General features: G+C 50.5%; 1 protein-coding gene across 3 annotated transcripts; it reads right to left on the bottom strand.

The window, feature by feature from the left end:
• Window positions 1-1462: 1462 nt before the first annotated feature.
• Window positions 1463-6492, bottom strand: ADPRH (ADP-ribosylarginine hydrolase). 3 transcript variants are annotated; one of them, XM_056109119.1, is made up of 4 exons: window positions 6396-6492; window positions 4755-5074; window positions 3946-4306; window positions 1463-2477 (listed from the first exon to the last, which is right to left on the bottom strand). In XM_056109119.1, the coding sequence occupies exons 2-4, from the start codon at window positions 5065-5067 to the stop codon at window positions 2063-2065; spliced, it is 1089 nt and encodes a 362-aa protein (XP_055965094.1). In that variant the 5' UTR covers window positions 5068-5074; window positions 6396-6492; the 3' UTR covers window positions 1463-2062. The 3 variants fall into 3 exon arrangements, with proteins under 3 accessions (XP_055965094.1, XP_055965095.1, XP_055965096.1); XM_056109120.1 differs by having other exon boundaries at window positions 6460-6491; XM_056109121.1 differs by lacking the exon at window positions 6396-6492 and adding an exon at window positions 5323-5385 and having other exon boundaries at window positions 4755-5078.
• Between the last annotated feature and the right edge of the window lie 5828 nt (window positions 6493-12320).

A 12320-nucleotide genomic window follows, 5' to 3' on the forward strand; every position in this document is an offset into this window, starting at 1 on the left:
CTTCAATCCCTGGCACCCCCTCTGATCCCCCAGAGCCTTGCCAGGAGTGATCCCTGAGTGCAGACCTATGATTAAGTCCTGAACATTGCCAGGTATGGCCCCCAAACAAAACAAAAAGCAAAAACAAACCATAGTAAGAGTTTCATCTCAACTAAGTCAGCACGCAGGCAATTTAAAGCAACCAACATCTCTCCCAATACAGCTTGGACAGGTCACTCCTGGCAATTCTGAAGTCCAGAACACATAAAAAAGAATGTGGCATTGCATGCTGAAAGCATTCATACCAGCACAACCTTATGAAATGGCAAATTATTTATTGAAGGTTTCTTCCCTGACCAGGGAGAAAGGCCACAGAGAGAGTAAGGCACAAACCCTCAGAGGGAGCCTGAGATTGACCCCAGAAAACACAACACCATCTCACATCCGGGTGGAGCCGGGGCTGGGGGTGCAGTGAGGAGACAGTGGCCAGCGCTGGAATAATCAGAGCATGTTTCACTCAGGAAGTTCTGAGTTGGAGTTTGCGAGATAAATATGCATTTACCAGGTGAAAAAGAAGAGGAACAAGCTTGGAGAAATGAAGAAAGAGGCCATGTACTTTGGAATATGATTAGAAGGTTGGTGTGATTGATCTGCAGGTCATAACAATGACTGCAGGCCAACGAGGAGGGCAAGACTAAAGTTAGGGGCACAGAATGGGAGGCTGATGAGCAACATTGCTTCATTATATACTGATTGGTACCTGTGTCCAGACACCTTTCTGTCTGCCTAAAGAAGATGGGGCTGGAGCAATAGCACAGTGGGTAGGGCATTTGCCCCACATGGGTTCGATTCCCGGCATCTCTTATGGTCCCCTGAGCACCTCCAGGAGTAATTCCTGAATGCAGAGCCAGGAGTAACCCCTGTGCATCACCAGGTGTGACCCCAAAAAAGTAAAAAAAAAAAGAAGAAGAAATACAAGCAAATAGGCAATAACAAGCCCGGTAACAAGTTAAGGACTAGGAATGCACAGAGCACGTCTCTGTACTAGGAGCAACATCTCCAGACTTGAGGAGCTTGGACTGCAGAAATCCAGATGAAAAAGACTTGGTGCAAGTGCAAGAGGGTAAAAAGATTTACTTAAGATAGATTTAAATGCTGCTCAGGAGGTAGAATCATGTTTCAGATGCTATGGGGCTCCCACTTGTACTCAATCGATGTCCCCATGTTCCTCCAACTGCCTGTTACAATTGTCTGAGTGTTTCCTTGAAGACATTCACGTTCAGCATATGAGGAAGACCAGAAAGTATCAGGGTGCCGGCACCCTGATCTTCAGCCAAGGTTAGATGAAAGTCAGTGGGGAAATACCCCAGGTATGCTTCGGCCCTGATGTGGGGCAACCCTGGGGACAGAGCAGGACTGAGTCCCAATTGCCCACAGTCAGTCACCTGCTCATCAGCACACCTCACACTGCTCCCCTCCCTGCCCTCTCACTTCCCCATTCCTGCAAACACCTCCCCAATAAAGTACCTGTACTTTAATCCTTGTATCCGGTTCTCGCTTTGGGGGAAGTGCTAACCTGACTCAACTAGAAAAAAAATGTAGCAAAAGATTAAATGGAAAAATGAAGACTGAGGAGCCAGAGAGATAGCACAGGGGGAAGGTGTTTGCCTTGCACATGGCTGTACCCATTTCCACCTCTGGGACATTATATGTCTCCCCACCCCAGCACTCCAGGAGTGACCGCTGAGCATAGAGTCAGGATAAGCTCTGAGCACCACCAAGTGTGACTCAAACAGTGACCCACACCCCCGCCCAAAAAAGGAAATGAAGACCTAAAATACAAGGCAATAAGACATGTCAGGCATGGAACACACCAACTCCATCCTGAGCAATATTATTCAGGAATAGAAGAGGGATAGTTTGGGGGAGGATGCCACTGGGAAGGCATGACTTCCAGGAGCTCCAGGGACTTGCTATCTCAAAACCCTCAGAGTACGGGTTAAAACTCTTGACTCTGGAAAAAGTGAAAATGAACTGACCAGTAAAGGGGCTGAACAAGAGGGAAAACCAGCAGAAGGAAACATCACAGCTCCTTTTTGGCCTCTTTCTTTGAGGCGAGGGAGTAGAGAGCTCTCGCTGTCGCTTCCAGCCGGCTTCTGTACTCAAGCTTTTCATAGTTGGAAGGACTCACCCCTTCAAAACCATACATGACTCCCCACCAGCAGCCAGCAATGGTGGCTGTTGAGTCGCTGTCTCCGCCATGAAAAAAGGCTCGGTGGGCGAGCTCCTTCCAGGAGTCGCCCGCGGCCAGGATGGCATCGTAGGCAATCATGGGGGCATCGTGGCCACTGCTGCCACCCCACCCGGAGTAGCTCACAGACGTGTAGAACTGATCCCGCTCCTTCACACCAAAGGGCTTGGGGAAGGTCGGGGCTGATTGGCCATCCAAAATCCCTCTAAGTTTTAGGTACTTTTCCCACTGCTCTTCGAAGTAGGACCTGTAGCAAGGAAGAAAAAATTAAGCATCAGTTTAAAAATAAAAAGCTACAAGTCATAAAAGCTTGTTGTGCTACAAATAATATATATTACAGGGGAAATTCCAAGAGAATGCCAGTGTCGATACTAATATCATGCATGATGCAAAACTCAAAGTGAACATTCATCTGACACATTTTTGAACTCAAGACAGTCTGCTCTGTGGCTACCTCGAAGAAGCTGTGTGTAAAGTTAAAGGCAAGAAATAAAGGTTCGTTTTTTCTGAGCTGAAAATAATGGTGTTACCTTTCAAAGGGGAACTTGAGTCTGCGATGTACAACTTGTTATTTACTATTTTTATTAATTTTTAATTTAACTTTACTTTTTATTTTCCCTTTTAAAAAACTTTGGGTCACTCTGCAGTCCTCAGGGGCCACTCTCCTGAGTGCTTTGGGGGAACAGGCTATACTGGAGACACAACATTCTGTGCTAGGACATCTTGCATGCAAAGCATCTCCCAGGTCCCTAAAATTTATTTTCCTAATAAAAATTGTACCTTATTAATAAAATAAAATTTACTTTCTTAATAAAAATGTAAGGGATACAAATGTGACTTGATACACGTACAGTGGAATGATTACTATAGTCACTTAAATCACTTAAAATCACTTAACTTCCCGTTAGTCGTCGATTTGCTCGAGCGGGTGCCAGTAACGTCTCCATTTGTCCCTGTCGCATGCTAGTGTAGCCCAACGGCATCTGTTCACTCTGGGAACATGAAGGGCCTCAAACCGATCTAATTAGTTAAATAGTCACTAATTAACAGATTTTTTTTTTTTTTTTTGCTGTTTGGGTCACAACCAACGTTGCACAGGTGTAATTCCTGGCTCATGCACTCAGGAATTACTTCTGGCAGTGCTCGGGGGATCCTGGGAATTGAACCCCGGTTGGTAGAGTGCAAGGCAAACGCCCTACCCACTGTGCTATCGCTCCAGCTCCTAATTAACAGAGAGCCTCAGATAGTTACTTTTTTTTTTTTAAGATGAACCTGGAAAACCGTGAACTAAGGGTGCTTTCAGCAGAAAATTCCTGGACCTTTTTATTGTGAGAAAGACAATACAAAGTAAACTCGCACAAAAAAAGAGAAAGTTATGGCCCAATGATTTATTAATTGGCTGACGGAAAAGTCGAACCTCTTGCATAGTCTACTATTTGTGTACCAAGACAAGTTCCAGGAGACAAGCAAGAAAGTTCTGGCCAGTAGAGAAGAGCCAAAATGAGAGAAACCTGCAGTCCAGAACAGCCCCTGACCCAGGAGGGAGAGCCCCACGCTGCACTAAGTAGTCACTGAGTTAGGAGGACTGAAACTGAAGTCCTCAGCAGGTGGACAGCAGCCGCTGGACGCGGGCAGTGACAGGTCACGATGGCAGCCACCGTCCTGACCACACTCGCCCACACCCCAGCAGGAGTGTGACACATCTAGAAACTTACCAGTGCTGAAGGTTCTGCTCTACAAAGAAGCCAGATCGCACGACGTACTCTTTCGCGGCGGGCAGCGCGTCCAACAGTCCCCGACCCCACTGCGGGGGTGGCCTGCCACTCACAGCAAAGGCTGTAAAGAGAGCCGACACGAGGGCCCCCAAGTAGCCGGTGGGGTGGTGGTGCGTCATCCGGCCGCTCTCGATGCTCACCTGGATCAGCGTGTCCAGCTGGTCGGGGTGAGGGAACCTGAGGCCAATGCACATGGCCCGCATGGCAGCCCCGCAGCCGCCCTCGTGGCTGTTAAAGGGAATCCTCCAGCCACTGGGCTTGTCGGGCTCCAGCAGCCAAGTGTTCTGCATGCAGGTGCCGCCTGGGAGAGGAGGAGGGGTGCAGCCTGGGTCAGTGCCAGCGAGGCAGAGGCCTGCCGGTGGCCCGCCTGCACCACAGATGGGCCCCTGACCACCTCCAGGAGCACAGAGCCAGGAGGAGGCCCAGAGCATCGGTTATGTATAAGCCCAGGTTGTGGCTTCCCAAATCAAGCAAGCAAACAAACAAACCAAAAAAACCCACCCCAAATAAAACCCCAACTACAAGTCTTTGTATTTATAAATCCCAACCCAATGTCTTTGCTATGTAAATTTCCATCAGGAATTTTTTTGGTTTGGGGCCACACCCAGGAGTGCTGGAGGGCTACTCCTGACTCTGTGCTCAGGGGGTCTCTCCTGGCAGAGCGTGGGAGAGCATTTAAACCCTGTGCCCAGCCCCCAGGGTCGTGGAAACGCTTCTGTAAACCAGCTGATCTCTACCCGCTGTGTCACCTGGGGCCCGGCCGTTCATGTCTCCCATGCAGTCCTGGTAATTCTTAGCAATGAGGGAATAGAGTCGAGACAAGTCGGAGGCGTCGCCGGCTTCCCCGAGCGCTTCGGCTGTGGCTAGGTGCATCACCGTGTCATCGCTGACTCTCCACTTCTCCACGTCTATGGCGTCCAAGCCCCCGAGTTGGGACAGCTCCCGGTGAATCCTCTCCCCATCCCGGAGGAACTCCCACTTTCCGTTGAAGTACCCCAAGGCGTCTCCAGCTGCACTCAGAACCATGGCAGCCACATACTTCTCAGTCAGCCCCCCACACATGGTGCGACTGTCTTGCAAGAAAAATTCAGATATGAAAAGAAAGAAAAATTCAGGCATGCAGAGAATGAAGGGGAAAAACCCTCCTTCCTCCCCCATCACAGCCCTGCCCACATTCTATGGAGCGCTCACTCCTAGCAGGCACTGGCTTTAAGTGCATCTGATTTGCTACTCACAAGAGCACTACAAGGAATGTGTTAGAACCCGGGCCGGAGTGATAGTACAGGGGGTAGGGTGTTTGTCTTGCATGCAGCTGACCTGGGTTTGATCCCCGGCATCCCCCGAGCACCACCAGGAGTAATTCCTGAGTGAAGAGCCAGGAGTAACCCCTGAGCATCACTAGATGTTACCCAAAAAAGCAAAAAAAAAAAAAAATGTGTTAGAACCACTTTACAGACGTGCTAAGCAAGGTGCACAGAGATAAGGCATTTCAGAAATATGAAGTGACCTGCCCTCAGTCACGAGCTAAGAGGTGACAGGGTTGGGTTCCAAACTGAGATTCATCTGACTTCAAATTCCATCATTTCAGCTATGACTCTATTTTGACCTCTTTGAGACTAGCAAGTCCATTAACTTCTACAAATCAAAACAAGCATGTCATTCCCTCTGTTTCGCGGGGATTTGGCCTTGGAAGGGCATCACGCCTTTGCCAACCCCCGAATATACTCAGGGACAGTAGTAGGCAAGGATTATAGTATTTCACAGATAAGTAAACTGAGGCTCAAAGACAGTGAATTCACAGAATCGCAAACACGGGCACTGGAAAGCCAAATCTTCTGGTTCCAGACCACTTCACCTGAACACAGACCCGCTTGCCTGGGCCACCTCTGAGCCTCAGTCTGAGCTAATCAGCAAAACACAGAGAAAGGAAAATCATCTGTGTTTGTGTGCAGTGAAGGAAGGAGTTTTGCAAACCACTTAGCACACAGGGAGCAGCACTATTTTGATCGCCGGTATACAACCAGGGGAAAGTACTCTATTATTGAAGTACAATATTTTCTCCCTCCACCCTCAGCCCGGAATTCCGTTCAACTGCAATACTTAAATTTTGTTGTCCTTCTAAGCAGTTGGTTTCTAGGATCTTGACATCCCTGCATAAAGAATCCCGCCATGGTTTGGTTTCCCTGAGCACGTTTCCGAATTCCAGTCGTGCCCTAATCCTGTAGCACTGCTAGTCCCAAACGCCACTTGGCTGATACTCCTCCTTCACCACCCCCACGCATATCCAGGGGGCATCCAAACTCTGACAACCCTGGGAAGCGTCTTCATTCCCCCCCCCCCCCACCTCCAGGTCTTCCTCACCCAGGAAGCCCTCTCTCCCCTGCCCTTACCCTTTTATTTAGGGCTTGGTGCCAAGTCCCAGGGCCCCCAGGAATCCTTCCCGTCCTGGCACACCTGAGCTTGCGCAGGGGGGTGAGTCTGCAAGACCTGTTAAGTGTAAACCGATGCATTTGGATTAAACATACCAAGGCCTACTACTCCGCATGCAGGTTCCTTAACTCATATATATCTATATGTATATATATATATATATATATATATATTTTAAATGTAGAAATGGGTGTTCTGAGCTTACTAGACCTGACTCTGTCAAAAATCAGTCATGATGGGCTGGAGATAGCACAGGGGACAGAGCGTTTGCCTGGCACGGGGGCAACCCCGGCTCGATGCCCAGCATCCCATATGGTCCCCCGAGCACCGCCAGGACTAATTCCTGAGTGCATGAACCAGGAGGAGCCCCTGTGCATCGCCGCCGGGTGTGTGACCCGAAAAGAAGAGGAAAAAAAATTAGAATCAGTCCATGAGTGTGAGCAAGTTTCCCCATCCTGCAGGTAAACTGGTTTCGGGGATCCCATAGCCGAGGGCTCCCCGGGGTGTCCGTCCCGCGTGCTCGGGAAGGGCAGGTTCCAGAGGGGCGATGGGCAACCCGCCCCCCCCCCGGCTACGCGGGCCTCCCGCCGCCTCCCCCGCCACCTGCGGGCGGGCCTGGGCGGGTCCTTCCCTCCCACCGAGCACCCCGGGAAATCCCTTGCAACGTCCTGCAACCTCGGGCCTCCCGCTCCAGCCGCGGGGACGCCGCGCGCGTCCTAGTGATCCTCGTCCTTTGACAGGCCCGTCCTAGAGCCGAGGACTCCAAGTGCACCGCGCGGCTCTTGCATCCAGCGAGCCCTTGGCCTTGGGGGGGCGCACGGCCACCTCCCCGGAGCTCAGAAGGCGGGGACCCCTCCCAGCAGCACCCAGCGGCGCTGCGGGGCGAAGGTCCGAGGGTGTGGTGGCTGCAAAGGCCTGCGCGTAGGGACTCCGGGGCCCGAGGGCGCTGGGGGTTGTGGGGGAAGGTGGGGGGACCTAGGGCCACACCCCGGAGGGCGGGATCCGAACCCTGGGCGACCTCCGGCGCCTCCCCTCTTTGCTCCCGAGCGGCCGGCCGAGGGCTGGGGTCGAGGTGCAAACGCGCACCCGGCGCCTAGAGGCCGCCGCCGCCCCCGAGGGGCACCGGGGCGCAGCGGGAGGCAGGGGCGGGCTGTGCCCCCGGGGAGGGGTACCTGGTGGCCGCGGGCGGGGTTCGAGACGCTTGACAGCCGGCCGGCTTCCGGGAGCGGAGAGACGACCCCCCCCAGGCACACTCACACACACACACACACACACACACACACACACACACACACACACACTTCCTACCCCGGCCCGCCCCAGAGAGGGCGGAGTCGTGTCACCCGGTCACAGTGTCGTGCCCCGCCCGGGCCCCGCCTGGGGACACCCTCGCCCTGCAGTCTGCAGGGCCACCCAGGATGCGCCGCTCACCCCCAGCGTGCCCGCCCCGTAGGACCGGCTCCTCCTGTGCTGGACAGGAGTCCGATCATTTTCACTCTTTTTTTTTTTTTTTTTTTTAGCCAGCACAATCCAATTTTCTCAGCCCGAGTGTAAATAAAAGCTAAGAGATATCCGGGGTGTTCTTGTGCTAATCACTTAGGATCACTTCAGAAAAGAATTAGAGGGGTCAGTCCGGCAGGTAGGACTCTGGCCTTGCAAGGGCTAACCCGGCTTCAATCCACAGGACCCGGCACATCACACCCCCCTCCCAGTCTCCCCAGGAGTGATCCTGAACACAGCCAGTGTGCCCCAAACAAGAACAAAACAAAACATCAACATGCTCAAGTACATACTTGAATAAAATTTTTATCTGCTCTGCCTACTTCCCTTGTGTGATCCAGATTTCACTTGAAGGATTTTTTAATCAAGATAAAATTCACATATAAAATGCACTGATATTTGGTTTGCTGTTTAGGTATATAGATAGACATAAACACACAGATTCATATAAATGCATACGTGTATACATGGTCAGCCATGACCACAATATAAGCCATTTTTATTATTCCAAAACCTTCCTATGTGTGTATCTCGGGTCATAACTTCTAGGGCTGTGGGGAGGGTAGGGGAGGAGGGAAGAGGGAGGGAGGGAGGGAGGAGGAGCTCTATTCTGGGGAACTAGGCGTGTGCTCTGCCACTAAGCCACGCCACATCACGGGCCAGTCCTAAATGACTTTTAAGTGTTTAACAAAAGCAAAAGATGTTCAACCTCTGAAGATAATGCAAGATCCCCAGTGAAGGAGAGTTTTAATAATTGGCACTCTCAAATAGGGACAGTGTGACTTCTTCTCGGAAGAAACGTCTCAATTTCCTCACTAAACCAACACAGGCAGGCAAGTTACATTAAATTTAAATTTAATTAAATTTAAATTTACATTTTAAATTTCTCCTTGGCCATCTTTGCCAAGAGGTGGATATGTATCAAGGTTTTCTCGTAAAGAATAGATGCTCTTCTGCCAAGATCAAATACTGGTCATTTTACTAATTGGGGCGTAATGTAAATCTGAGAAAGAGCAAGAGGTTGGGCAGAAGACAGAAGAGATAGCTCAGGGGCAGGAGTGATAGTAGAGTGGGTATGGCACCTGGCAGACCCGGGTTCAATCCCTGGCATCCTATATGGTACACCTAGCACCACCAACAGTAATTCCTGAGAGCAGAGAGAAGAGCGAACCCTGAGCACCACTGGGTGTACCCCCCCCCAAAAAAAGAAAGAACAGAGAAGAGAAAGCTGGAAGTTGCTGGAGCACATGCTTTGCATGCAGGACCCTGGTTCCATCCCCAGCAGGATCCCACTGAGCACCCCAGGGAGTGCCTCCCCCCAAAAAAGGAAAAACTAAGTTGTTATAGACTTTTAATTTCCACAAACAGTTTGCTGAGGGAGCAGAATCTCTGATGTAGATGGAGAAAACCAGATGAGGTTGACACAGTAATGTCTATTTGGGGGGTTTTATGTGTAAATCAGGGAGCACAGACTCGGGTAGAAGCTCAAACTGTGTCCCTTTGGAGTCTTTGGAGATGGGGTGTTAAAATAAAAAGGAAGAGAGGGAAGAGAGCACTGTCCTCCCGTTGTTCATCGATTTGCTCAAGCGGGCACCAGTAACGTACCATTGTGAGACTTGTTGTTACTGTTTTTGGCATATTGAATACGCCATGGGGAGCTTGCCAGGCCCTGCCGTGTGCCTAGATACTCTTGGTAGCTTGCCAGGCTCTCCAAGAGGGGCGGAGGAATAGAAGCTGGGTCGGCCACGTGCAAGGCCAACGCCCTATTCACTATGCTAATGGTTTACTAAGCTCTAGATTACATTTCTTACCACTTATTTTAGTCAAATTGACCTTGTTACAGGGAGAGGGATCTTTTCCGCCACCAGCAATAAGAAGCCTGTGTGAAGCAGAGACCCGGGTTGGGCCAGTCAGCGTGTGAGTCAGCTGGAGGAGGAGGAGGCCATCCTCTCCAGAGAGAGCCTACAGCCTGACTTCAGGCCCCACCAGGCCGCTAGCCATTTCAATGGGCTTAGCTCCACAGCTCACGCCAGCCCCAAACCTCCAGATAAAGTTAATCTTCTGGCTGACCGTTCCTCATCTAATTTCACTGCTCACAGTTCTAATGATGAGGAAAATAGACCCCTGCCCACTTTTCACACAGGCTAATACCAGAAAGCAGGAGCTGCGGAGGGGAAACTGAGTCTGGGCAGCATGTTAGAAGCATGGGTTGCATTCAGGAAGCCCTTGAGATGGTTCAGAGCCTTGGAGCCTTGGTAACCTGGGAATGTACTCCAAATGTTTTATGTCCTCCAAAAAGTCTCACCCTTGCTTTGCAGGTGGCATGCTGGAGAATTTCTGCATTTGTAGAGGCCCAGACTTCGGAGCACAAACTCAGCTGGGTTGGCCAGCATAATAAAATAAGCTTTCCCATTTTTTAGAGTATGTCCCTTTTTTTTTTTTTTTTTGCTGCCTCTAATTGAGAATTTCGGCGCCAGGGGGCCAGGTGGTGGGTGTGACCCCCGCCTACTGGAATTTGGAGGATCTGGGTGGAAGATGCTCGACTCCAATTCGAGTAGGCTTGGAGGTCTCGGCCCCGGAACCCGCGTGGCTTTGTCCCTCTGCCAGTACCTTCAGGTGTGCGGAGAGTGGTCTCAGCATGGTGGTGGCTGGTCCTGGAGGTCTCCGGCTGCCGTAGCCCTGGCCGGGGCGGGGAGGAAAGCTCAACCCGCTCCCCTCCAAGGGACTCCGGGAAGGAACACCGAGGCGCGGGGGCAGAGACTGCACTGCTCTCGTCCGGGATCTGGATTTTATAGTCTCTGAGTCTTGGCCGCTGATGGGATTACACGGCGCCAGGGGGCCAGGTGGTGGGTGTGACCCCCGCCTACTGGAATTTGGAGGATCTGGGTGGAAGATGCTCGACTCCAATTCGAGTAGGCTTGGAGGTCTCGGCCCCGGAACCCGCGTGGCTTTGTCCCTCTGCCAGTACCTTCAGGTGTGCGGAGAGTGGTCTCAGCATGGTGGTGGCTGGTCCTGGAGGTCTCCGGCTGCCGTAGCCCTGGCCGGGGCGGGGAGGAAAGCTCAACCCGCTCCCCTCCAAGGGACTCCGGGAAGGAACCCGAGGCGCGGGGGCAGAGACTGCACTGCTCTCGTCCGGGATCTGGATTTTATGGGTCTCATTCTCCTAAAGAGCCGTGAATATAATCTCAGGGCTAGGATGAAAGAGACGTTACTGGGGCCTGCTCGAGGCAATCGACGATTAACAGGATGATGAAATGATGAAATGAAATGAATTGAGAATTTCAAAACATTCATTGGGAAGATGGCAGGGAAGGAAAAGAGTATGTAGCAGCCTCGTTCTTCAGAGTCCCCAGGGGCCTCAGCAGGAGCACAGCAAACATAAAGGGGACACTCACCAGGAGTGCTCCCTAAGTGCCAGTCTGCAGCCTGAGCACTGATGATTACTGCCCACAAACAAACCAGAAACAGAGACACACAGAGCTTCACAAAAATAAATGCACCACAATGTTCTTTGCAAACCCATTTCTAATAGCAAAGGTTGAAAATGATGTCTGTTTACAGGAGAGTATGACTTTCCTCCTGAATTATCACACAATAGAACTGTTCAAAGACATGAAGGTGACATTTAAATCAGTAGACTTTGGTCTAATATTCAAGCTCACAGTGGAGAGTTTGGAAACAATTTCTTTTCATCTTTTTAAATTTTTTTTTAACTGAATCACTGTGAGAAAGTTACAAAGCTTTCATGTTTGAGTTTCAGTCGTACAATGATCAAACACCCACCCTCCACCAGTGCACATTTTCCATCACCCCCCTTCCCAACCCTCCCCCTGCCTCTATTGCAGACAATTTCCCCCATACTCTCTCTCTCTCCTTTGGGGCACTATGGTTTGCAGTATAGATACCAAGAGGCTATCACGTTTGGTCCTTTATATCTACTTTCAGCACACATCTCCCATCCCAAACGATTCCTCCAACCATCATTGACTTAGTGATTCCTTCTCCATCCCAATTCCTTTTTTCCCCCAGCTCGTGAGGCAGGCTTCCAACCATGGAGCAATCCTCCTGGCCTTTGGTTCTACTTTCCTTGGGTGTTAGTCTCATGTTATGTTATTTTATATTCCACAAATGAGCGCAATCACTCTATGTCTGTCCCTCTCTTTCTGACTCATTTCACTTAGCATGATACTCTCCATAATCATCCACTTATAAAAAAAATTTCAAGACTTCATCGTTCCTAACAGCGGCATAGTATTCCATTGTGTAGATGTACCAAAGTTTCTTTAACCATTTGTCTGTTCTCAGGCACTTGGGTTATTTCCAGATTCTCCCTATTGGGAACAGTGCTGCAATGAATATACAGGTGCAAATGTCATTTCTACTGT

This window comes from Sorex fumeus, unplaced genomic scaffold, assembly GCF_029834395.1.
Source record: "Sorex fumeus unplaced genomic scaffold, SorFum_2.1 ptg000265l, whole genome shotgun sequence".
In the NCBI taxonomy this organism is placed as follows: Eukaryota; Metazoa; Chordata; class Mammalia; order Eulipotyphla; family Soricidae; genus Sorex; species Sorex fumeus.

Coding starts and splice junctions, on each gene's coding strand:
- ADPRH (XM_056109119.1), bottom strand. CDS start 5,067: ATGTGTGGGGGGCTGACTGAGAAGTATGTGGCTGCCATGGTTCTGAGT. Junction 4,307..4,754: donor CATGAACGGCCGGGCCCCAG/GTGACACAGCGG, acceptor CTCCTCTCCCAG/GCGGCACCTGCATGCAGAAC. Junction 2,478..3,945: donor GAGCAGAACCTTCAGCACTG/GTAAGTTTCTAG, acceptor TCCTTGCTACAG/GTCCTACTTCGAAGAGCAGT.